This window comes from Panthera leo, chromosome A2, assembly GCF_018350215.1.
Source record: "Panthera leo isolate Ple1 chromosome A2, P.leo_Ple1_pat1.1, whole genome shotgun sequence".
Lineage (NCBI taxonomy): Eukaryota > Metazoa > Chordata > Mammalia > Carnivora > Felidae > Panthera > Panthera leo.
The window spans coordinates 120228033-120254224 of record NC_056680.1 but is presented as its reverse complement, the minus strand read 5'-3'; the positions used below and the strand labels follow the sequence as shown (position 1 = coordinate 120254224).

Below are 26192 nucleotides of genomic sequence, written 5' to 3'. Positions count from 1 at the left end.
GTGTCTAATTAACGTGTATATAGGGGCTGGGTCCTGCCTGTGCTCATGAATTCCTTAGACCATGTTATCTATGGAATATTTTATCTTCTTCTCCACCCTGCTTTCTGCATCTGCTCTTTTACAGTCTTGGGAACTGCCTTGTTTTTCTGCATGCTTTCTGTATGCAGCCCACTGACGTATCGCACAATGTTTCCCTGGATGTATGCTCAATACATGTGGGAGCTTGAAAGCAGCTCAGGGAGACTTCCCTTAGCCTCTCTCTCACCTCTCTTGACTTGCATGGAGTCTTGAGTAATCCTTTCTGCTGACCTCAGCTGTGCCGGACAAAGCCGAAGACCGAACCCACAGCACAATATAAAAAACACAAATTATTTATACTGAGTGGTCAGGCACTCAGAGTATTTGAGTAGCAGAGGAAGCAGGAAAGGAGAGATGCACAGGGTTTTGCTTCAGAATATTCTTATCTAGTTGGATAATGGAACCAACACACCTAAAGAACCAGGGGAGCACCGTGTGAGGTAATGCCCAACTTCTAAGACGGTTTTAGAATCCTTCCATGGGCAAGGAAGGCAGTGTCGGGTGCTAGATGCCCTGACTTGAATAAGGTGAAGTTCACGATTTAGTGAGGAAGGTGCTACAACCAATAAACAAAAGACTCATCCAAAGAATGTCTAGTTCTCTTGGGAGTCATGCTTCCTATCCGTAAGTTCTAATTTATGCTGTATTGTTTAGAAGCGCAGGTGTTTAGAGGTGAACTTAATGGCTGGGATTATTGTGTGGGGCAGTTTTTGAGGTGAGGTTCAATCTGGGCTTTGAGGAAGGGGAAGGGAAAAGGGCATTCCAAGTTTGTGAAAGAATCTGAACCACGGCACGGAGTCATAAAGTGTTTTCAGATTTGGAAGGCAGTGGCGGACAGGTTGCAAGAGCACCGAATTCAGAGGTCAAGGCTGCGGCCACTGGAGTGAGGCGGCTGAGGCAGGCCTTCATAGCCAACTGGGTAGAGAGAGTGGAAGTGAGGCAGGAGCTCAGGGTGTCGGAATTTCCTGCCTGAGTGACTGGAATAATAGTGACACCACCTACGTAAATGGCAAAGCTTAAGAGGTGACCGAGTGTGGACTGAGGGTTTCAGATGAAGGTAGGACATCTAAGAAGATCAGAAGGCAAGTGGGTCTGGTTGGAGCTCAAGACCACAATCCAGGTGAGCGGCTTGTACTTGAAGGTAACTTAAGGGCTGTCCACATGGGACTCTGCTATCGCAGAAGCATCTGAGGCTGCTATCTGGACACGAATGAATTTAACAAGTTTGCAGAGAAGGGGGGTAGAGAGCCAGGTCTAAATCAGGAGGAGCCAGGCAGAAAGTCTGAGCCCCATCTGCCCTAGTGACTCACAAAACCTGGGGGAAGGTTTGGTCAGTGACACGTAACGGTCAGCGGAAGGGTAAAGGTCAGGGGGAATGTCGAAGGTGATCTCATGCAGAACTCTGAATCAAGATCTGACTTTTAAAACATCTAAAAACTTTTCAACAACTTGGACTGTCAAGCCAAAGCAGCAAGCCCTAAAATTGGCCGCACACTCAGTGTTAGCAAAGATGTGACAATTCTGTTCTCTAAAAAAAGGAGATGTGATTACACAGCAAACCACCTAAGTGTGATTTGTGTCTCCAGTCCAATGCTGATGTCAGACCATTAACACTCATCGATTCTTTCAGCCTGAACCATTCCTGCTACAAAGGCAGTATCTCCATTTTGTGCCTCTGGAAAGAATGATGGTGATGAGGACAGTGTCAGGGTGTGTGTGTGTGTGTGTGTGTGTGTGTGTGTGTGTGTATGAATGTATGAAGGGTGTGATCTGTGCTTGTATAAAGGGTCTCAGACATCTAATTGACACATGTGAACATAAGAAAAAATACAAATACCAACTCTAGGACGGTTCCATTCCTACCTAATTGTTCTTTTGGTTTCTGCATCACAGCCACTAAGCACAGATTTTCCAAGTGAACCTGTGTTTACTGCAGAAAAATAGAAGAGACAGAAAATGTACTCGTATTCACAGACTCTGGAAGAATAACACGCAGCAGACACAGCCTCTCGTCAGCTGGTCCCTCATGATCAGGAGGCTACTCTATCCCCTACCCATTGGAACTCAGGACAGATATTGAAACATGTTCTCTTTCTGAACACACCTTGGTTCATCCTCCAGGAAGCTTATCTTTCCATGGCTCCCAAGTACCACAGAGGGTGGTGCTAAGGGACAAAAGCCGACTCTTCACACACCTTCTGATAGCACTGCTCTTGGTAGGTATGGAGAAGGCAGGAGATAGCTGGTCCTCACACAGCCATCCCTGGCAGTATTGAAGTTTAAGGTTTGTGAGAACAAAACCATTGCAAAAAAGCTCCTAGGGTTCTGTGGAGAAAGTGCCCATAACTTAGAACAAGCAGAGAGCTCATACAGACTGACTTCAGGTATGGACAGGCACTTCCGTTGGGGGACAAGGGTGGTGGTTCTTCAATGTAGGCCACTTTGTTTTTTCTTTAAGATTTGCCCGGGGGTGCCTGGGTGGCTCAGTCGGTTAAGCGTCCTACTTCGGCTCAAGTCACGATCTCGCAGTTTGTGAGTTTGAGCCCGCGTCAGGCACTGTGCTGACAGCTCAGAGCTTGGAGCCTGCTTCGGATTCTGTCTCCCTATCTCTCTGCTCCTCCCCTGCTCGTGCTGTCTCCCTCAAAAATACATAAACATTTAAAAAAAATTAAAAAAAAAAAAAAAAAAAAGATTTGTCCGGGTGGGGGGGTGCCTGGGTGGCTCAGTCGGTTAAGCATCCGGCTTTGGCTCAGGTCATGATCTCACGGTTTGTGAGTTCGAGCCCCATGTTAGGCTCTGTGCTGACAGTTCAGAGCCTGGAGCCTGCTTCGGATTCTGTGTCTCTCCCTCCCTCTACTCCTCCCCTGCTCGTGCTCTCTCTCAAAAATAAATAAACATTAACAAAAGTAAAAAAAAAAAAAAAAAAAAAAAGATGTGCCCATATTCATTGGGGAACAGAGACACATATGCTCATCATAGTGATTGTTTCAAGGGACAGACGCCCACCAGAGGAGGTGTAAGGAGAGTTGGGGCTGTATTGTAAAGGTCCACCTTTCTCCAGGGGAGGACTCCCAGGGCAGGAAAGCAGGCCTCCTGAGCACTGGAAGTAGGAAAGAGAAAGTCAGCCTGCCGAGAAAGTTTGTAGGTGCCCTGGCAGCTACACGGTTCCTCAGTGGGCCCACACCATCTGTCTTCTGTCTCTACCAGCTGTCTCTTCTCTCTCTCGCACGTGGCCCAACACGGCCACTCCAGCAGAGTCCACGTGAACCTTGCGCTCAAGGACCTACCACAACTTCGCTTGCTTCTCTTCCTTCAATCCTGCTTCCCTGGCTTCTAATTGGCTCAGATCATGTATTTAAAGAGGTGGCTGGTTGGGGCGCCTGGGCGGCTCAGTCGGTTGAGCGTCCGAATTCAGCTCAGGTCACGATCTCGTGGTTTGTGAGTTTGAGCTCCACATCGGGCTCTGGGCAGACAGCTCGGAGCCTGGAGCCTGCTTCGGATTCTGTGTCTCCCTTTCTCTCTGCCCCTCCCTTGCTCCTGCTCTCTCTTTCCTTCAAAAATAAATAAACATTAAAAAAGTAAAAATAAAGAGGTGGCTGGAGAGGAGGCCTCATGCGGGCAATTGACAGGAAGCTTCTCCGTGGACAGTGTGGTTTCACACACCAGCCATGCAGACCCATCTACCTACAGGTATTTAATATCCACCAACAAGCATACAAGAGAGAAAACCCAACAGGTGCAACACTACTTTGGCATCAAATGATTTCGAAAAAAGTATTGCCTGTTGAACGTGAACTTTTTAATCACACAGCCACTCACATATTAGGCACAGCAAACTCATCTATCTGTTCTGCGTTTCTGGTTTTTCTGAAAACAGAATGAAAACTGGGCCAAAGAACAGAGCCACTGTGAAAGGAGCTAATGGTTCTAGAATGCTAGGCACACCCAGTGCAATGCCATTAAAGAGGTCTTCTGATGCTTCAAAATTAATTTCTGTTTAGGTTTTAACCAGTTTTATAAAGATTTCGGAGCTAGGCTGCTTGAGTTTGTAGCCTGGCTCTACTCCCTAACAGCTGTGGGATCTTAGGCAAGGGGCTTCCTCAGTCTGCACCCATTTCTCATCTGTAATCTGAGGATAACAACAGTACTGGCCTTACAGAGAGAGTAGGAGGATTAAATGTGTTACTGTTGGTAAAGGGCTTAAAATGATGCCTGGCAAACAGTATGTGTTCCACAAATGAGACTTATTACTGGCATATTCAATTCAGAAGTGCACAGAAAAATCTTTAGAAGATGTACTTGATAAAAAATACTTTAAAAATAAGAGAAGCACTTGATAAAATACTTTAAAAATAAGTTTATTATAACTAACGAATATAAAATCTGACAGATGTTTTCAAACATTTTTGCAAAAAAAGTAAAACCCTCCCCACAAGATATAGAGTAAGAAGTTGGACAGTTTTTACATGAACACCAAACATGAAATTCTCATTCACTGGTTGGTCCCCAAAGGCTCCGACACATTGTATTCTAAGTAAAGGCCCATTAAAATGAACAAATCAACAAACTACTTGACACTTGCTTTCTATTGTCATTATGCTGCTCATTCAAAATGCTTTAGGACAAGAACAGTTAACACAAGACTGCATGTGACAGGTATTCAAAGTGCGTGGATCTATGAGACCGTAAACACTCAAGATAAGAATACTGGGGCTGGAATTCAACACCGACTTAAAAAATTAATCCAAGGAAATCTATGTACATTGTAGCCTTTGGCATCTGGTCTCATGTTTTTTTCCTTAGAGAGACATCATTTTGTCCAATCTACTAACCAGATTAAATCAACCTTAAATACATGTCTCATCTGACACAGATTGTCCACAGCCAATTTCACATGAGGTAGTTGGGCTGTTTACTGACATTCTAGTGAAACTGTCATGACACTGGGGACTCAGACATCAAACATGCCATGACACTGGCTCATCAGCCTTCTGGGAAGCAACAGAATACTTCTAGGTCACCCGTCTTGTCATCACTGACTCCACACGCACCTATGAAGAGACATGTACACAGGAGTCTGTGATCTCATTAGTTCTGCAAGGGGTGCCAACCGTCCCAGGGTGGTTGCTGTTTATAAAGTACAGGGAAGAAATACTGACCACATGACCACACTTTAAAATATATGTAATAGAAAGAACGGTGCTTAAAACAAGCAGGATCTCTTCCTTATGTTCTCACATAGCTTAGCTGAAAACATCTGTTCGCTCTGAAAGAGAAGTGATTAAAAAGGGCAACCAAAAAATCTTGCAAACTTTTGCATTACAGAGCAGTGGTATGTTTTTTCCGTTGAATGAAAGGCTATAGAAGAACAGCGGAGGAGAAGGATCAATGCATGCGTACCGCCAATGATCACTTAATCATGCCCTGGAGTGCCTTAGAGCAGCAGTGCGACGAGAGAAGTCATGCAAGTGGCCTCCATACACAGGACTACTGGCTGCAACAGGGTGGGAACCGGGAACGTTTACGGAGAAGGTCCGGCGAACAGTTTGTTCATGAAGTGCTGAATGGATCCCTAACAACCTTGTAACTGGTAAGCGGTCTTAAAATACGATTAGACAGCTACTGAGTAGTTTGTATGTCATTATTATGAAAGCCCTGAGTCAGCAACTGCAGGTTACAAAGGGACATCCAGAAGCAGAACGTATTTCTAAAGAAAGCCCTCCATATACACTTCACAGGGACACAAGACTTACTGTACACACTGAGGTTGGGGCACAGACTGTACCAGATCACAAAGGGCATCTGAAGTCAGGCCCTCTAAGACCAAGCACATTAGCTCAGCTAACAGAACGATCGCTTAAAACATATTTTACTTACAAATTCTAAACCTAAAATGTAAAAAAGGTTGACGGTTTACCGTAAAAAAACCACCCATAAAACATCAGAATAGGGAAGCTGAAGAGTTGTAAAACCTAGGACTAAAACCTGAAGTAACTGATTTTAATCAACGATTCAGAAACGCACCATTAAGTAACCAACTTCTTGTGGGATGTACTAGTTTAAATAGAAAAGAAACATAAAAAGCTTTCAGAAAATTGCCTCACATCATCTCATATTGCTCACGACCCCCTGACTCTCTCTACTGTCTTAAACGATATTTCTTCATCTATGTGATTTTCCTAATCAGATCAGGTCCCATTAATAAGAGACCTCTTACTCTAGCTCTTTTATTTCCTTCAAATTTAATAAAGAAAAGTGACTTTATTTACTGGCTCCTTCCACCTATTGTTCATTAAAAACACTGTTCCAAAAATATAAAGTTGAAAGCATGGACTTTTTGGGTATATACACAGATGCAATTAATAATCAAAAAGAGATGCCCGCAAACGTTCCCGGCGGCACTCATCTGATGACAGGTCACTTTCCGCACATGGCGGTCACCTGCTTCACAGCTACAAATGGGACCGGGGGTTCTTTAAGAAGCTCCTGAATGAAGTCCAAGAGAACAGAATCCCCGGCGACTGGGCACCTGACCGTGGGCTAGGTCCGCAGCAGGGGCTCCACGTAGGTAGGAGTTAGAGGAAGCTGCTAAGGAATGGGGCAGAACAGCTAGAGTGGGGGGTGGCTCCGGTGCTCTGAGGGGGCACTGCTGGCTATCCCCAGTAACAGAAAGCGGCCAGGCTGAGTTCTGGAGTCCAGATATCCCTTATTGTGCACACTGACATTTGAGGAAACTCTCTGTTCAGAAATGACATGCAAACAGTGATGACAAGGTGCCTCAAGCCACGACTTACACATCCTAATGAACACTGCCTTTCAAAGTCAGTTCTCTGGGGACTCAGATGCTCGGCCTCCGGAGAGCCCTGCTTCCAGAACTCCCTGCAGAGCTGGATCAAGAGCTGACAAGAAAATCATCTCCGCCTCATAGTTGTAAGTTGGTTTGGTCCCCAAAAGGTATCCCTCCAACTTAACATTTTTCACCAGGATTAGCTATAATGAAGCAAATCTTCTTTCAAAGGGCAAAATAATAATAATGATAATTGCCAGCATCGCAAGGAGTTTGTTCAGTTGGACAAATGTGTATTAATCCCCCTGAAGTGTAAAGCCTGGCTTCTCCTGCAGGGGGATGGGGAGAGGTGCGCACGTGACGAAATTACGTGCACCAAGCACTTTGTTATGTTACTTATCAGCTTCTACTAACCCCTAGAAGACAAATTACCTTCTTCTTCAGGATCTCTCTAAAGGTTACTCCAAAAAAGGAACCCTAAAAATGTTTTGAGCAATGACGGCAAGGTGACTCCTCTGTCGACAAGCATACTAATGTTTTCTCATCTCTCACTGGGTGAAAGAAAGCTTAAAAGTCCCAGAAATCTTGGAGGATCATGCAGAAAAGGTCTGAACTATCTTTTCTTTGTTCCCATCTCAGACGGTACCTGCAGATTAGAACTTCAACTAGAAGCAAATGCTGTGTGTCCAGGAGGAAGCTCTGACTGTGCCAAACTGCACGTCAAGTTGCATTTATCACGTAGTACGAGGTTCAATTTCCAGTTCCTTTTATTCAGGACCCTGCGAGCTTTATACATCTTGGGCACATTTAACATGCTCCAGTGAGGAAAATACCTGTCAAAAACACTACGCCTGTCTACGGGGGTGGGAAAAGGGGGAGTACAAAATGTAACTTATTCAAGACTCAAGCTATTCTGATCTGGGTTCCCAGTGATCCCAGATAATATTAAATTCTTCTTCCCCGGAAAACCAAGTTATGGAAACCAAGGCCGTACCTATAGAAATGTGAAATGGCCACGCCGAGCAGCTGTCTTCTGTCTGTGTGTATCCAGAGCTAGGGTGGCGAGTCCGAGGCACGCGCCGTGTACCCGCACCCTCTCCAAGAGACCACATGAGCTCACTGGGGGTGACGGGGCGGCAGCAGCTGCTCCGAAGGGATACTTACAGTCTCCCGGTGGCACCCCCTTGCAACAGCACAATGCCTAAAGTGCCTTCGTTCAGGGTTCGAGCACAGACTGGCTGTTGTTTTCTTTTTCCCTCTCGGGAGGCTACGGGGAGGGCAGGAAGTCCGAAGTAGCCTCCGGCTCCTCTGTCACAGTCACACTGACCAGAGGAGATCCACACTAGCTGCTTGTGGGGGCACGGGAAACGACACACAGGCCTTGGCAGCTGCCAGTAACAAGCGCTAAAATACAGAAGAAGCGATACCATTTTAGCACCGTTTCCCCAGCCTTTAGACATTTGTTTTTCTTTAAGCATTTTCCAGAAGTCCTTGCGTAAGTTGCATACCTGCTTCATTAATCCGAGCTAAATAAATGCCAATTCGTTTAAAGACAGATAAAAGACAAAATCAAAACCCCTCCCTACACGAACCTCCGCCTAAGGAGAGGGTTCTCTTTGTCCTGGAAGAGAATCACCTGGGGCTGCTCAGGTAGCACGCACCTGTGCCCTTTAAAGGCCCTCACCTTCTACCCTGGGGCACTACCCTCCGCTGGACCTTCTCTTCCAGCTGCTAGAAGGAAGCAGCCTCTGGGGGGGAAGCCTCCAGGACTTTCCTCCCACGCCCACTCTTGGCAGTTTGGCCTACTGGAGACCCCTGGTGTCACACGCTTGCCAGGAGAACGCCTACCCAGGGTTGTATTATGCAAGATTAAATCCTACCTTTAAACTCTGATACAGTCTTAAAGCTGTAAAGACAGCTTGCTTTGCACTATTGGTGATGATACCAAGATTGATCAGAGAGCACATTCAGAACCGTGGTCCCTGATGCGATGCCGAAGCCTCATGGCTGGGCGCCGATGCTGGTTCAGTTAAGAAAATGGTGAGTACACTTGCTCTACGTCTCACTCTCCCTTTAACTATTTTATTTCAATGAAAGTCTCTTCCTCTTTGGAAAAGAAAGGACACACCATTTAGTTCATGCAGAAGAGTTCTGCAAACTAGAATTTAAACTAGAATTTAATCTTGTAGTTCTTCAACCCTGGGTGCACAGGAATCAACTGGAAAGTTTATTCAAATGTAGGTTCCTGAGTCCCACCCCCCACTACTCTGATTCTTTAGTAGGTCAGGGTAAGGCCTGGGAATTTGCTGTTTGAAGAAGCAGTCCAGGTGATTTTGATGCAGAGGTGGTCCAGATCACACTTTGCAATCATCAGCTTCCTCTAAGTAGAAGCTATATGCCTGTGAGTAAACTCCTCAACCTCTACACCTTACTTCTGAAATGGGTAATAAGCCCTAAAGTCTGAATGTCACAGTTTCACTGTACTGATTCAGATGGTGCAGGGGAAAGCATGCCGGCGAAGTGTGGGCACTAGATAGGGGTCATCTCAGGTGACCTCTCACATCTCTGCCAGACTGTCCCCCTGCTTGGGGTCAGGCCACACCACTCACCCCTTCGGAGCCACAGTCTCCCCCCCACGGACAGGGATGGCACTCCGTGTTTGTGTCTTTCTCCTCGACACCGACATGCCCACACCAATGCCCCAAACACCTGAACTACACAGGCACTTCCTGTCCACAGAGCCGTGGGAGAGAGGATTCTCTGAACGTCTAGGAATACCAACTCCACATTTCAATAGCTTCAACAAAGGGGCTTAGCCTTGCCCCCAATTTTTAGTCTAAGTTGATCGAAACACTGGCTATGTGTTACAGTCCTTGCTACAGAACTTGCTCATTTTCAGCTGGGGCGTGAAAGGTAAAAACAAAACACAATACTGACAAACTCATTTGTCAAATCTGCTCTTATAACTTGCTGTTCAATTCTAATATAACAGCTATGATTTGGTTTCCAGGAGGCCCTTTGAACTGAAATATATAGCACCTTGATTTTTAAACACACAGAACACATACGCATTAAAAAAAATTATATATAAAAGCACTAGGCTTTGCCTCCTTCTCTCCATCCCACCAAGTAAGGGGCTGGAGAGGGTCGAAGCTGCTGCTGGGAATGAAGCAGGGCAACAGAACACATTAGCAGACTTTATTCCCTGAAGGTAGGAGGCAGCGCGGTCCTGCAGACGTCATACCACCTCGTCAGACTCCAGTCCGTGGACCTCGTACAAAGTGTCCAGTATCGCCAGCTGCTTTTCCATGGCAGGGAGGTAAAGGCTGAGGTCCCTCTGCATCCCAACACTGAATGCTGCTTTCTGGTGGTCGCCTTCCTTGATGGTTAACGCGGCCACAAAATCTTCATAGGACGGAGCCGCCCTCAGAGCTAACTGCAAAAGAACTGCCCGTGAGAATCTGCACCACGTCTCTTGCTCTTGCACGCTTTACGCTCATGCATGAGTGCAAACGTGCACGCACACTCACACACATACACGGAGATGAGGGGGGTGATACTATGCCCTTCCAAGCCACGGGCTCTAAGAAAACAAGTATGTACTTGGGCCATCTTGCGGATGAACGATGCCAACAAATCACGGAGTGCTGAGGGAGAAGTTCTGAGAAAAGCTTCCTTCTCATTCACAGCATGATCCAGACCGTTCCTTCTGAATGCTCAGAATCCACCTGCGTGCATGCTGCTCCCCCAGGCTTGGTTCCCACGTGGCCAGCCTTCCAGGGCACCTCACTCTCTTATTTGTGTCCCATCCGTACGTTTCTCTGCCTATCCCTCTTTCCCCCGACATGGAAAATTATTTCCTCTGCACCCGTGATGATTTCCTCAGAGGGAAGGGAGCTACCCTTGTTGTCTGCTTGTACACTGATGCTGTAACGTATCTTATCCCACTTAATCTGTGTAAGAACCCTGTACAGTTTATAGCCCTAGTTTACAGATGAACATTATATTGCTAACGAGGGCCAGGGCCAGGATCTGAACTCAGGATCGACTGTGTTTTTTCAACCATGCTGCCACACCACACCCCTTCCCTGATGGAACAGTTCCTAGGCTCTGGATGGCTCTCTTCCTTTCGTAGGCCAGTTGTTCCCTAAGGTTGCCAAAATCTGCTGGCTGGATCCACTGGATTGGTTCTCCTGAGATCTCAGGAGACTTTGGAATCTTCAATTAATTACGCTACACTTGCTTTCCTGAGCCTTCTTATTCTTGACAAGTCTTTGAGAATAAGCCCCACTCCCTTTCTGCAATTGGAGGCTGACTGGCATTATCATGCAGTGGTTAAAGCACAGGCTTGGGTGAAGGAGACATGGATTCAAATCCCAAATCTTCCCACATATTAGCTCGAGAAATTTGAGCAAGGTGCTTAACCTCCTAGAGCCTGCGTTTCCTCTGTAGAAGAGGGCTGGTACCACTTTCCTTATTTGAAGAGATTAATGTAATATGTACAACATGCTGAGCTCACTTTCTGGTACACACCAAATACTCAAATAATGGCAGAAGTACAAGGGAGAGAGCAGAGAATGAAGGGAAGGCAATTATCTCAACGTAATGTGAGAAAATCTCCTGGAGCTGAAGGACAGGAGCCTTCACATTTAAAGACCTACCCAGCACTCAGCATAATGAATGAAAAAGGCAAGGGGCGCCTGGGTGGCTTGGTCAGTTAAGCGCCTGACTTCGGCTCAGGTCATGATCTCGCAGTCCATGAGTTCAAGCCCCACGTCGGGCTCTGTGCTGACAGCTCAGAGCCTGGAGCCTGTTTTGGATTCTGTGTCTCCCTCTCTCTGTGACCCTCCCCCGTTCATGCTCTGTCTCTCTCTGTCTCAAAAATAAATAAACGTTAAAAAAAAATTAAAAAAAAAAAAAAAGACAAAAGGAGAAGGTCATGCAATTTTAGAATGTGAGGATAAAGATCCTGGAAGCACCCTGAGGGGTGAGGAACAGTCTATGTAAGTGGAACAGGAACTCATTAGACTCTACAGTAGTAACAGTGGAAGCTGGAGGACAACAGAGGAAGCCTTCAAAATTCTGAGAGAAAATGACTATTAACCTAGAATTCTATACAAGCCAGCGCATCACTCTAGTAAAAAAGGGCAGAATAGGGGCGCCTGGGTGGCTCAGTCGGTTAAGCATCCGACTTTGGCCCAGGTCACGATCTCATGGTTCATGAGTTTGAGCCCCACGTCATGTCGGGCTCGTGCTGACAGCTCAAGAGCCTGGAGCCTGCTTCTGCTTCTGTGTCTCCTTCTCTCTCTGCCCTTCCCCCACTCACGCACACACTCACTCTCTCTCTCAAAAATATTAAAATGTTAAAAATATATATATATATAAAAAAAGAAGGGCAGAATAAAGACATTTTCAGGCAGGCAGGAATTCAGATGTTTCGCTCCCTTGTACCATTTTTCAGAAGCCACTAGGGGACAACACTAAAACAAGGGATTAGATCAAGAAATAGGAGGTAACAGAACATAGGAAGTTAGTGTGAGATGGGGATTCTGTACAGAAAAACTTGTAAGGAAGAGTCCTAGGGCACACAGCAGTTCAACAGGCCTGAACAACGAATTAAGATTGGCACAGAGTTTAGAAAGTTCTGGAAGGGAAGTCTCATGGAAAAAAACTCAAGACATGTAGAAAGATAGTATGATATATCTGTGTGTTCAGAATGGTGGTGATTTGAGAGATTTGATGATGGAAGGAAAATATAAAAACAAAATTAAAAAACCCCATTCAATTTTGGCTCATCTTTCTCATGTTAACTTGTAATATAATTATATTGGCAAGGTGGAGGGAGGGGAAGTGAGGTAGTGATAGCAAGGTCTAAAGACAGCTAAATCCTAATCTATAACAGAAAGTCAACATTAATGGCTAAAACTGATAAGGCCAAAAAGAACCGTAAACATTTTTAGGATTACAGAGGTACTGGAAGAAACAGTCGCAGTAGCTGAAGGTGGCAGCCTCTTTGGAGTAAGTCTGGGAAGGAGGGGACAGAAGGCAGGGGCCGCTATTTTTTGTTATAACTTTTGGACTTTTGATAAAAAAAAAAAATTAAGCCCTATGCATGTGTATTTAGGTACAATAAAATTTTTGAAATGTTTCTCCAGAGTGGGGCCCCAGACTATGTATCTCTCCAAAGGTTCCTACGGGACTATGATGCAGTCAAGTCGACTTAGGAACCAGTGATAGAACTCAACTGAAGAGGAAACCAAAAAGGTCAAATGAACAATGATTAAGAATCACGCTGGAGGCAGAGCCCGGACTGGGCTTCAGTGCCATAAATTACAACAGCGTGAAGATAAAAGTTCACTGTTTGGCCGGTAAATGAATCAAATTGCCGGAGTGTAGAAGCTGTTTCACTGAGGAACTAAGACAGTTAAATGAATTTGCCTCTGCTAATTACTTAGCACCTTCAGAAACAATACACTTTCTAAAGCAGGGGTGACTTGGAGAGTAAAAGTAAGAGGCTCCAAGGGCTGAGTTAGCTCTTCTGTTGACGAGGCTGTTGCCAAATGCTCAACATAATCTATTTTCTTAAAAACCAGCAACTTTAAAAATTATTGGTAATACTATCAAGAACCTTCAAAATGTTCTTCCTCTATAATTTCGGGTGTATTACTTCACCTCTGTGTCTCAGGCTTCTTTGTCTATAACAGGGAAAGTAAGAGAACATACTTAGGAATTAGGAGATTAATAATTTTATGTATGTAAAGCACTTAAGACAACATCTGGTACACAGTAAGTGCTCAAAATTCTGAGTTCTAATAGTTTTTGGTATTAGACATAACAATTCCACTTCTAGGAACCTATTTTTTAGGAGATGAAAGTTCTACTCAAAAATGCATATAAACAAGTGCTGTTGACAACAGCCTCAGAAGCAGCTTAAATGTCTAACACAGAGGATTGGGCAAATAAATCCTATTATCTCCATACTAGGGAAGTATTATGCAGTCATTAAAAATAATGATTTTCAAAAACTCTTATGGCATTTAAAAATGGCCATGATTGACTCTGTTAAGTGGGGGGGAGGGGGGAGGATAATACAAAATCACACAAGCTAAATATAAAAAAATTTACATGCATATACAGAGTATGCAAAATAATTTTACACATATAACAAACATGTACATATAAAAATATAAATACCTACAAGTAGATATATATTTAGATAAACATATAAAATTAAATAGAATAATCTTAAAAGAATATATAAATATACATACAAATAAAAGGTAAGAAGGTAAAACACGAAAATGTTAAAAATGGTTATTTTGTATGGAGTGGTGAGAAGATGGACAATTTAAATTTTTTCCCTTTCTATTCTGCCATGATTTCTACTTTTTTTTTTTTAATGAGTCTAAAGTCCTATATGCTGGGGAAAATGCTATAAATTAAAAACTGTTTTTAAAGAGCCTTGCTTATGTTAAATTTTCTGCTACGTTTGCATTTCTGTTGGCAACATCTCTTGGATCATTAATATTTCAGGATTAAACTCTGACTCCTATACCGTAACAACAACTACAACACACAGATGTTTTTTGTAAATAGGGCAACTCAGCGTTCCTGTGCTTTGTCATCTAACCAGGGGAACGCGGGTTTCCGTCCCCTGCAAGCAGTCAGTGTTTACTCCGGGATCAATGAATGTAGCTGCATCCACTGCTCAGCGGCAGCCTGTCGGACGCGACTTCCCTGCAGATGGTGGTGACGCGGCCTCGGAGACAGCGGAGGGGGTTTAGACCTGGGCTCTGCCACAGCTGCACTTTGGGACTCTGGGACTCGAACGGACAGTTCTGAACTTGTAGAATGGTGAGAGTAAATCCTGAGATTACTTAAGATAATGAACGTGGAAGTACCTAGCACTGTCTGTGGTTCACAAAGGTGTCCGACGGCCAAACGGCAGCTATTACTGTGATTACAAAACATATACTGAAGGTGAGCGTGAGCACTCTGTAGCTGCGGCCGGCCTAGCTCCTACGGTGGTGAGCGGTGGGGTACGGGCCTAGTCACCTCCAGGCCTTCCAAAACCAGTTCAGTCCATTTTATTTCTTCCACTGTGTTCTTCCCGCTTTCTTTACCTGCCCCCTGATAAGTCATGACCTAAAGAGTTCTCACCTCAGGCAAATAATGTCTCCTATCCTTTAATTACTAAGACACGTGCAAGGCTATTTTTGCCCCACGACCTTCCGCAGAACACTCGCAGCTAACGTGTCTGCTCGTGAACCACCACACGGCACTCTGCCTTTTCACAGCTGTCCCTGACTAAGGCTGACCTCTCCTCAGATGGCAGAATCACAGAGCATTACTGAGGACATAAAGGGGCCATCCATCTACTCCTGCTATTTTACAAAAGCAGGCTAAGTGATTTGTCCAGGGGACTACGATTTCCAGGCGTGTGTTCTTCGGTCAACATGCTGGCAAGGAAGGAGTGGCCAAACACACAAGGACAAACGTCTCCAACAATGAAAAGAATGGTCTGAGAAGCCCTAGCTGCTGGCACACCCAATTAGACAATCAGTCAAAGACGAAATCCAACTAAATGCAAGAAAAATCCATTAAAATCTTAGAATTAACAGGATGGAATACAATGGGCAGCAGAGGGAGCTATGAGCTTGAAGGCCCCACTCATCTCCCATCATTGGTGAGTATTTGGCAGCTTCCTGCCTACCCCTGCACGGATACCCTTTACTACCTTATCAGAAAGGCAACCACTTCTGTGGCAAATTCCCACAATGTCATTGGAGGTGGACAGGGGAAAGCATGGTAACAGTCTTCTTTATTCCAGACGCTTTCTTTTTCCCCAACATCTACACACAAAAAAAGATCTACATAGACTTAAATAGGCAACATTATGTTCCTATTCTTGAGAACAAAGCAAATAGAAATGCTACACGCGCATGCGCGCGCACACACACACACACACACACACACACACACACACACACACACACCACCCTGCTGTGACCATCATAACATAGAAGGCAGGATCACTTACCGCAAAAACCCCTCGAACTACCCAGCCGTGGTGCTGCCGTAATGTTTTACCATATGCGTTATCTTGAAAAGAAGAAAAACGCCATGAACCACAATTTCACCAGAATTTGATGTGCTGTTTGTATCACGTCCTTTCTAATGTACACAGTAGCATGATACTGTTAGTATTACAAGCTGATGAAAAAAGTCTAATTACAAGATTGTGTATCCCAAGAGTCTTGAGTAGGAAAAAAGCCTTACACAATTTTTTTTTTTCCCTAAGAAACACAGATAGTTCCACTCTTCCCTTGGGCAAATGTATCTGAACTTCATTTTATTTTCATGGTGGGAAAAGTCCCATACATATCAGGAAATAAACGTGCGGAGAGGATACTGGAAAAGCTACACTAAATACAAATAGAAATACACTATAAGAATACAAAAATGCAGGGGAGGGGCACCTGGGTGGCTCCGTTAGCTAAGTGTCCAACTTCGGGTCAGGTCGTGATCTCACGGTTCGCGGGTTTGAGCCCCGCGTCAGGCTCTGTGCTGACAGCTCAGGGCCTGGAGCCTGCTTGGGATTCTGTGTCTCCCTGTCTCTCTGCTCTCCCCTCCCTGCCCTGCTCATGTTCTGTCTCTGTCTCTCAAATATAAATAATAAATGTTAAAAAAAAAAAAGAATATAAAAATGCAGTTCTCTGAATGTTGTGTGACCCTGAGCCAGTCCCTTAGCTGTCCTCTCTGTTTCCCTCTTTGTAACCTCTGAGTTTCTTTTCAATTCTAACATTCTATTCTGGGATGTCAAATGTTTGTTCTAGATGTCCCTATGACCTTGGATATGCAGTATCAAGCCTAGAAACCTTTAAAGCTACTGTGGAAAGAATGGCTTGAAGTTACTAAGCTAGTTATAAAGTACTTGGTGAGACCTACTAGTAAAAGTCATTCACATTTAAGACTTTAAAGATAGAAACCTATGAATTTTGTCCCAATGTGTTTGAAAATGGGGTTTAAAAACTTGCATATAATAATTTTAATTACAAAAAAATCTGAAGAACAAAATGACTGCATGTTGTTCAAGGGATGTGTTCCTGAAGGCTTTGAATAATATACGCAAAATTCAAAACAGATCCTTCCACAGGAATAAGTGCATTCTCGGGAGGCACAGGTCTACGTCATCACAGTGCACTTACATTAACACTCTGTTTCATTTCTGAGCAGCGTCTCCAGTGCTCACAGTACTTACTCATTCCTAAATGACAGCACAGGGGGTCACGGGGGTTGTCTGACCTTATCCCGCATGTTTTATCATATCTAAGCTTTATCCCACACTTATTTATTTCCATGAGCTAGTTTCCGGACTGATACAAGTACTACCACCATTTAATCAATGTTTAGGTGACATTACAATAGGATGTAAAAATGTTTCAAATTATAGTAAGAGCAGATGTTAAAATAATGCAAAAACAGACACCAAGGCCACAACCACCATTTCATGTGGTCAACAGCAGTGTGGTTCACAGAATCCTGCCAAAGGATATCAGGTATCTGCATTTTACTGGCCAAAACAGTGCTGCCATGTGGCTGTAGCTTAAATGCATCTTACAATTTACTCAAGCCCTCTAGCCTTGAAATTATGTAATTCATGTCAACTTTTATTTTTAAAACTTGCATGAGCCTTTCTTAATACTTGTAGCATATATTACTATCAATTTTATATAATTCAAGTTTGCATAAAGTACAATTTATATTTGACATAAAAGACCGTACATTTGAAATCTGATAGATTTCTCTGGTTATCTGAAGTTTTAGGAACAGGTGGAAATGCCAGCACCCCGGCTGGTAAAGCTAAAGCAGAAATGATAAAGAATTACTAAATTCAGGTATGAAGAAGACTCTTGTGAGCAGTCTACAGGAGAACAGAAGATTAATTTTGGTTTTTTTCGGGGAACAGTCTGAATAGACTTAGGGCATTTTCACAGATACAAGTCTTCAATCTCAGCCACTCTTAAAATCTGATTCCCTAAGGGGACAGATGGTATCAGGGACATTGCAGATGGTCTATGAGGCTTTAGTGAAGGAAGGGTTGCTGGCCTGCTAAATGTACAGTGCAGACGGGCAGAAAATACCAGGCACAGCCTCTGAGGTACATCAGGAAGATAACAACTTTCCAGCCGTCCTTTCCAAGGAGCCATTCGGGCTGGCAAGTCAGCGGACAGGTCCGCGGGTGCTCCATCCTGAGGTGAGTCACAGGGGTAGGATACTGGGAACACTTCAGTTCTTGTGATCTTAATCCAGGTGAAGAATTAAATGCCATTATGAATAAACAGACGGAATTCAACGATGTTCAACTCTGCCAGTGGATGTCCACGATGGGATGAGGGTCTACCAATGCCCACTGGGCAAGGCAGGGGAAATCCTTAGGTGATTTAAAATCAGTCAGTCCACGGCCCTCAGGAAGTTACCGGACTTATGAGAGCCAGCCGTTTGACAGAGTTATTATGTAAACTGCCAACTGCTATAGTAAAGATCTGTGTTCAGTTCTTTCTGTAGGAACACAGAGAAGAGAGAGAAACGAACCCAGCCTGTGGGCACGTAGACAAGGAATTCTCCAAAGGAGTCCCAAAAGCTGGCGAGGGCAGAGGGAAGGGTGGCGGCTGGGGCCGCAGGGAGCACCAAGGAACTGTGAGGGACGGTGGCATACTGTGCACAGGGGAGCAGTTCGCTGGGGCTGAAGATCACTGGGGCCGAAGGGTGAGGGCCTTTACATGCCGTGCCAAGGATTCTGGATTTCCCACTGGAGGCACAGTGACACTTCTAAAAAAATATAACACTTAACTGCTTGTTTCTAATTTCACAAGTAACTCATGCTCATTGTTGAAAAGAAGGAAAACACCCAAAGGAGGGAACTAAAGAAACCTATAATCATGTCTCCCAGAGATAACCACAGTGGGCATTCTGGGGGGGTTCACTCTCTTAGTCTTTTTTTCTATACAGACTGTGTTATTTTCTCCTAACAGTCGTGACCATTCTGATTTGGAATTGTGGTCAGGGAAGTAACAAGGTGACATTTACACTTCGTTATGCTAGGCCACAAACACAGCCGTCTTGGTCCTCAGTCTTGGGCTCCAAAGCACTCCTGGCTGGACAAACTGCCTGTTTACAAAGGCTCGGGATCCAGTGCTATGCCAACCTCACGGGCTTACACCTTTCCTATGCTTTGCTACTTGAGTCAACCATTTAAAAAAGCCCAGAAACTCGACTTCGTGCCACCTTCCTTCGGACAGCAGGAAAACACGGGTGCCATGAGTCCCAATAACGTGGGCAGTCTGGGCTCAGGACGGGGGAGTGTTCGTGCACAGCAGCATGATCTGTGTCCTCCCGCCCAGCCCTTCTGGAGGCAGTTGCCTCGCTGTGCCCACACCTTGCCAGAGAAGAGCTCTGCCGCTGGGTAAAATGTGGGCCGGCTAGTCTAACAGGAGAAGAAGGAACCAGAGAATCTGGGCTGGGTCCCTTCCCAGGTCCAGGAAGAACACTATTGCAATTTAAAACCAACAAATGAAAGAAAATTCGTTAAAAAAAAAAAAAAAAAAAAAAGTCTTGCCAAAGTCCTTAGCTGACTTCTAGGGCTGCAAATATCCCTGCCACGTGAGGCTACATTAAAATAAAATGAAGTCTAAGCCTGACCTATTTTGGTAACCTAGAGAAGATTAGATAATGAAACACATTAATCTTCACTGTAATATCCATTCATTATCATAATGCATGTTCTATAACCTGGAAGTATTTTTGGCCTCTGAGAGACATAAATGATCCCCTTCTCCCAGATCTTTGAGATGTGTCAGTTCCTCAGAGACTGAGTCAAAATTTCTGAGTAGGAAGCCATGACAATCACCTTGCCCAATTCTTTTCCTTTTACAAAAGAAGAAACAGAAGACCCGGAGAGATGGTGATTTGCCCAAGATCACAACGCTAAAAGCAATGAGAACTGGGGCATTCTTCTTGTCACATTAAACCATTCTGCTAAAAAACTAATGTGTACTCTTTGTGAAACAAAATAATGAAAATAAAAAATGTCCTTTTTCCAGCAAGAATCAGAACCTTATTCTGTTTATGGAAATAAAATAAATCCGATTTCTTTACTGGTAACTCAGAAACTTGCGGAGGCATTTACTTATTTTTATTTTTCTAAAAGATTTTATTTTTGGGGTGCCTGGGTGGCTCAGTCGGTTAAGAGTTCGACCTCGACTCAGGTAAGGTTGTGAGTTCAAGCCCTGTATCGGGCTCTGTGCTGACAGCTCAGAGCCTGGAGCCTGCTTCGGATTCTGTGTCTCCCTCTCATTCTCTGCCCCTCCCCTGCTTGTGCTCTCTCTCTCAAAGTAAATATTTTAAAAAATAATAAAAGATTTTATTTTTAAGTAATCTCTACACCCAGTGTGGGGTTCAAACCTAGAACTCTGAGATCAAGAGTCGCATGCTCCACTGACTGAGCCAGCCAGGTGCTCCAGAAATTTGCTGAGGTATTTAGTGACTGATTTTGCCTAAACCTGTTATAGCATGCGAGAGAGAACAACTTTTCCCTTACTGTTGGTACACGCTGTTCTGTCCAGGAACTGAGTATGACAGTTTCTCTACTGTCAATCTGTAACTGGTTAAGAATTTGTCAAGTTACTTTGGGTTGTAAAGAAGACAAAGGAGAAATGCAAATCTAAGTTTTAAGAGAGATTGCAAAAAGTATATAAGCAAAGCCGGGAAAGGTGGAATCAATCATTCACTGAGTTTAAGAGATGACAATCATCTTAGCTCTGCAAATGGACCATGCTAGCCAGTGCTTGGCAAGAATCAGGAACCAAGAGAGGTTGGAAAGTGAATAAATCTGAAAAATAATACTGAATGAATTTGTATACAACGTACAGTATATGAGTTTAACACTTGCAGTACAATCCTCGATACTATTTATAGACACATAAATGTACAGAAAAATTATAAAAACGCATGACCATAAATAGCAAATTCAGGGTGAAGATCTTCTCTGGAGAATATAAGGACTAGTGGGGTCAAGGGACACATGGGTACACTATTGAACTATTTTATATATTTGGTGAAATGGCAGATATTTGTGAAATGTCTGAAATATTTATGATAAAACAAAAAATAAACAACAAAAAACTGAGCTACTAGGAGAGTACTGAATTCTTTATAGTGACCAAGCCTCAGACAAAATGAATGTATGAAGGAAAGTCAAATAATAACCAATGGACAGAAGTGAAACAAGTCCCCAGAGTTACCCCTTGTTAACTCTAGGCATTATGAAGACAAAAACATGCATTGTAAGCCAAGCCTGCCATTCAAGAAAGGCACAGGCTGTGAGTAGTTTGGGAGAGGGCAGGATTTGATTCCTATTTCACGGTATTTTCAGAATAACTAGTCAAGTTATGATTTGGTGCTAAATATCAGATCATGAGTTCCGACTTTAGCTCTCTCACACAGCTCTTCTTGCCTGTAAAAGCCTTTCACATTAAACACACAACTGAGCACCCTATTAAAGTTTTTATTCTGGGTCAATGTCTACCTGACATTGATGGAATCATCCCAGGGTGAGGGATGTGGCAATATGCTATCCCGTTTAGGGGACAGTGCAGAGCATATAACATTTAGTATAATGGTGCAGGAATGCCAGAGCAACTTTTCTGCCTTCTACTTACAAGAAGGCTTTCCAAAAGCTCATTTTGATGTGGCATCTGCGAATGGAGGGGTTCAGCTATAGGGTGGACCATTCAACACATCTGCCTAGTGGACCTAACTCTTCCCTTAGAATGAACTCTAGAGAATGCCATAGGACATCTATGGGTTCAAGAACAGCCCTTGACATGAGACCATCCACTCTGATCATTATGACAGGAAATCCAAGTAATGGTTCAAATGCAAAAGGAGGCAGTATAAAGCCTAAGGCCTCCAGATGCTGGATACTCAGTCTAGGTCACAGAACTTCAGCAATATAATGACTATACTTACATTCTCCAGAGAGTTAATACATGTCAAGGCTTCCATTGCGTCATTTAGGATTTTATGTATATCACCCCCACCCCCATTTTCTTTCTTTCTTTTTTTTTTTTTAATTTTTTTTAATGTTTATTTTTGAGAGAGAGAGAGACAGACAGAGCACAATTTGGCAGGGGGGGTGGGGCACAGAGAGAGAAGGAGACAGAATCTGAAGCAGGCTCCAGGCTCTGAGCTGTCAGCACAGAGCCTGACACGGGGCTCAAACTCACAAGCTGTGAGATCATGACCTGAGCTTAAGTTGGACGCCCACTGACTGAGCCACCCAGACGCCCCTGTATCACCCCCCATTTTTAAGACCACTGAGATCATATAAGTTTTATGAACATTTACCTCAAAACCTGTCTTAAGCAGTGTTTTCAAATTTGGGAGTACTAGTCAAGATTTATCCGTAATTTATCCCTACTATCTTGCTGTTTCTAGATTAGGAAAACTCCTGTCATTGGACAACTAGCTAACTATCACGAAAAGGAGGCAAAATTAACTGATTAGTGCTATGGCACTAATTTCAGCACTTTTATTTCAGTTTATTTGTTAATCATTCAGATGCAATCAAAATTCTCAAATAATCAAAATGTAGCCTAGTGACAGGTACCTTCAACGTCCTAGCTCTAGATGAGTGGGTCCCAAACTTTATCATGGATTAGAATCACCCGAAGGACTTGCTAAGTGCCCCGTGTCCCTGGAGTTGCTGTCAGCAGGTGTGGTCTCCTGGGACCACTTTGAGAACCACTGATCTAGACTGGAGACCTTAGGGAAGGTACTTTTCCTCTCTAGACCTCAGTTTACTCACTGTACAAAAGGAGTACTGGAAGATTAAATGAAATGTTTATCAAGAACCTGGTGCCATTCCTACACTGTGTGCTCTGTAAATAGCAACTGTTACTACAATGATTCACATTCAATTTTAGAACTTAAAACATGGAAGCTAATTTGCTTATACAAATATAGGCATATATCCTCTCTTTTACCTATATTCCTAAATTTCAGACAAGATATCAGTTCTACTTATAAAGGTAATGCTTTCAAAATGAGAAGAGACACGGTTAGCCCAGAAGAAATTCGCATCAAGGAGCCTGTTGGCTCAAAGTAGCTAGTGTGTGAACCCTTGTTATAAAACTATTTGTTTGCTCAGAGCTTGCTGCGTCTGCATCTAGAGGGGAGAGTGGGCTGCTTAGAGGAACTTTCTCTTCATACTGAACAGCAGCAGGAAACTAGGGAATTCCTACAAGCAAAAATAGGATTTAAATCATGAAGACTTCTGAAACCATCTTGAACATCAGAAGGAAAGTCTCAAATTTACAGCCCTCTTTTCCTTCCCATTGAAAACCGTGCTGAAGGGGAAGAGAGGGAAGGAAAAACTTACTTTGGTTTTGAAGCAGCATTTCCCTTTCTAGGTTGCCCTCTCTTTGGGACGGCCCAGATTCCAAATCAAGTAAAAAGTAGGGGAGAAAAAGGGCAGATTCAGGGGCGGGAGGTCGAGCAGAAAGGGGGATATCCTCGACTTCCTCCCTACCTCCAGGGGGCCAAGCTTCTCTGTTTTCACTTGTGTGTCCTGTAAGCAGTTTTCTTCCCCCTCCAGGAGGGGGCTGAAGGAGGCTAGCACTCTCCCCCCCCCCCCCCCCCCCCCCCCACACACACAGACAGCCACAACACAGCAACAGCATCATGTGACAGGTGGAGCCCACCAGGCACACTGCTGAATCCCACAGCTTCTGTATTTCCTGCAGTGGAGGAACCTACAAGTGTGAAATTTCCACGCTAGGAAGTTCGCATAGAGAGAAATTTCTGGTTTGGCACCAGAGCTTTGTAAAGTTTTCATTTCTGATTTGGGACAAATAAGCCCCATTTTCTGGCAGGTTATCAACTTCATACGTCATGATGATGAAAATATAAACAAGAGAAGCTATTTTCTATTAAGTGTTTATTATGTGCCACTTTTCTAATCTTTTTATATGCATGAACCTGTTTAATCATTACGACAACGTTTTTAGGGACATGGTATCATCATCCCCATTTTATCGATGAGGAAACCGAGAAACAGGTTAATAAATTGCCAAAGTGGTGCTATCAAGTGGTGGGATCCAGAGAGCCGAAGATCTTAATTTTTCCAAAAGTCGTAAAGTTTGAGGATACTGATTCGGGAGCACTAATTGCTATGGTGAATATACTTTTACTACTGAAATCAGGACACATAGGGGAGAATATCGCAGACTGTCCTAGAATTCAGGGATATAGGAGAAGCCCAGAAAATGCAGGTAGCCCAGGGTTGGTGGAGAAGACCTTTTGTGGGAGAAATGAAGACTTTTGAGGCAGGGGGCCCAAAGTGATTCTGCTTCCAGATCTTTTGTGGCCTTAGCATGTATTTTAATTTCTCAGAATTTGGGGTACCTGTAAAATGGATTGATATGAGGATTAAGTTGTCTAAATTCTTCATAAAGTGTTACAAAAAACCCAGCTTTTTTTGTTTCATGGCACATTAGCAAGTTTCTAGATAGGAAGGCCTCAGAAAATCACACAGAGGGCAGAATCCCTCAGGACTCATGGCCCAGAAGGAAGATGAACAGAAGGAAGAGCTCACGCCTGACACTGACAAAACGTTGCAGGGAATACTGGCTCCCTTTCCCAAACAGAAGCATCTAATACACTCATTTCATTATTTATAATCATGGCTACTTAGAGCTTGACCACATACTCCTCTACATCAAAATAATATAGCGCTTCAAAGTAAGATGGAATTTCAATCCCCACTCCCCACCCCTCATGCCTCAAGGCTGACGCTGGGAGAACTTCCTTTAGGCTGAGAGTGAGAGTTCAGTCACTCTCTCAGGAACACTATAAGGATGCTTCCGAGTCGTTAGTGTTTTCCAAAACTAATCTGATAGATCCACCACTTATCTACCCACCCACCCAATGTTTACTAGGCGCCTACAATATTCAGCCACTGCATTAAGATGCTGGAGACACAGGATGGCCTCCTTTGACCAAGGCCTTCATCTTAGTCTCAGGTCTATCACTACGAACACGAGGCATTTGAGGACTATAAGAAGAAGAAGAAGATGATGATGATGATGACGATGACGACGACGACGACGACAACTACCCATCTTTCATTTCACTCCAGAGCAAATTCCCCAAGCCCTCTCTGTTATGGTCTCCAAAACTAGCTTCTCTGGGGATATTGATTTTATAGAACTACACTGTATTTGAAGATTAGGAGGAAATCACTTCTTGAAAATATTACGCTTTCCTATTAAGAGATGGCTGTGCATTGATTCAGCTCTTAAGATATACTGATTTTTGGGGCGCCTGGGTGGCGCAGTCGGTTGAGCGTCCGACTTCAGCCAGGTCACGATCTCGCGGTCCGTGAGTTCGAGCCCCGCGTCAGGCTCTGGGCTGATGGCTCGGAGCCTGGAGCCTGTTTCCGATTCTGTGTCTCCCTCTCTCTCTGCCCCTCCCCCGTTCATGCTCTGTCTCTCTCTGTCCCAAAAATAAATAAAAAAAAAAAAAAAACGTTGAAAAAAAAAAAAAGATATACTGATTTTTAATAAGCCAGATCTAGATTACCAGGTCACAATCTCATGGGTTCTTTTTTTTTTTTTTTGTAACAGAGCATATAAGAAACAGACAATAATAACAATGAAATAGAAAAGAAACCAAATGAAATCTGGAAAAGCAGAAATTTCCCCTATTCCCAGTCTCCTCCTCTAGGGGTCTCCATTCCATATCCTATTCAGTGGATCAATCAAAATGTAAAGGACACTTACTCAAGGCTGTCTGGATATCCTTTTCTCCATTTTTCACTTCTGTCAAAAATCCTTTCAAAAATTTGAGACCCCTAAAACAAAAGAGAGGAAGAAATATTATTTTCAACGTCCACTATGTTGAATGAGTATAAAGAAATGGCAGATACCAGCTTCTTCAAAATCTTGGACACAGCAACAGAGGTCAAGTTACATGGCAGTCCTTTCTTCCCTGTCATTTCCCTTTAGTTTGTTCTAGACCCTTCTCATCTGATATACGTAAACAGTGGTTTCCAAAATGTAGTCCCAGGACCAGTGGCTTCAGTACCGCCTAGGAACTTGTTGCAAATGCTAGTTCTGGGCCCCCATTTCTAGGCTTAATGAGTCAGAAAGTCTGAGTTTGGACTGGAGCAATCCGCATTTTGAAGAAAGCCCTCCAGGTGACTTGGATGCTGCCAAAGTTTGTGACCCACTGACTTAAAGAGAACCAGTCAAGTCTATCACCCTTT

General features: G+C 43.8%; 1 protein-coding gene across 6 annotated transcripts in view; it reads right to left on the bottom strand.

The window, feature by feature from the left end:
- Positions 1–26192, bottom strand: part of PLEKHA8 (pleckstrin homology domain containing A8) — an 84155-nt gene that overhangs the window by 15660 nt on the left and 42303 nt on the right. For 2 of the 6 annotated variants that reach the window (XM_042921247.1, XM_042921228.1), the window contains exons 12-14: positions 25708–25778; positions 15906–15967; positions 4421–10301 (exon numbers count right to left, since the gene is read on the bottom strand). In XM_042921247.1, coding sequence (XP_042777181.1) covers positions 10104–10301; positions 15906–15967; positions 25708–25778 — 331 coding nt within the window. In that variant the 3' untranslated portion in view covers positions 4421–10103. Of the gene's footprint in view, positions 1–4420; positions 10302–15612; positions 15718–15905; positions 15968–25707; positions 25779–26192 lie in introns of those variants that run through there. The other 4 variants (XR_006197586.1, XM_042921236.1, XR_006197590.1 and 1 more) reach the window with 4 other exon arrangements.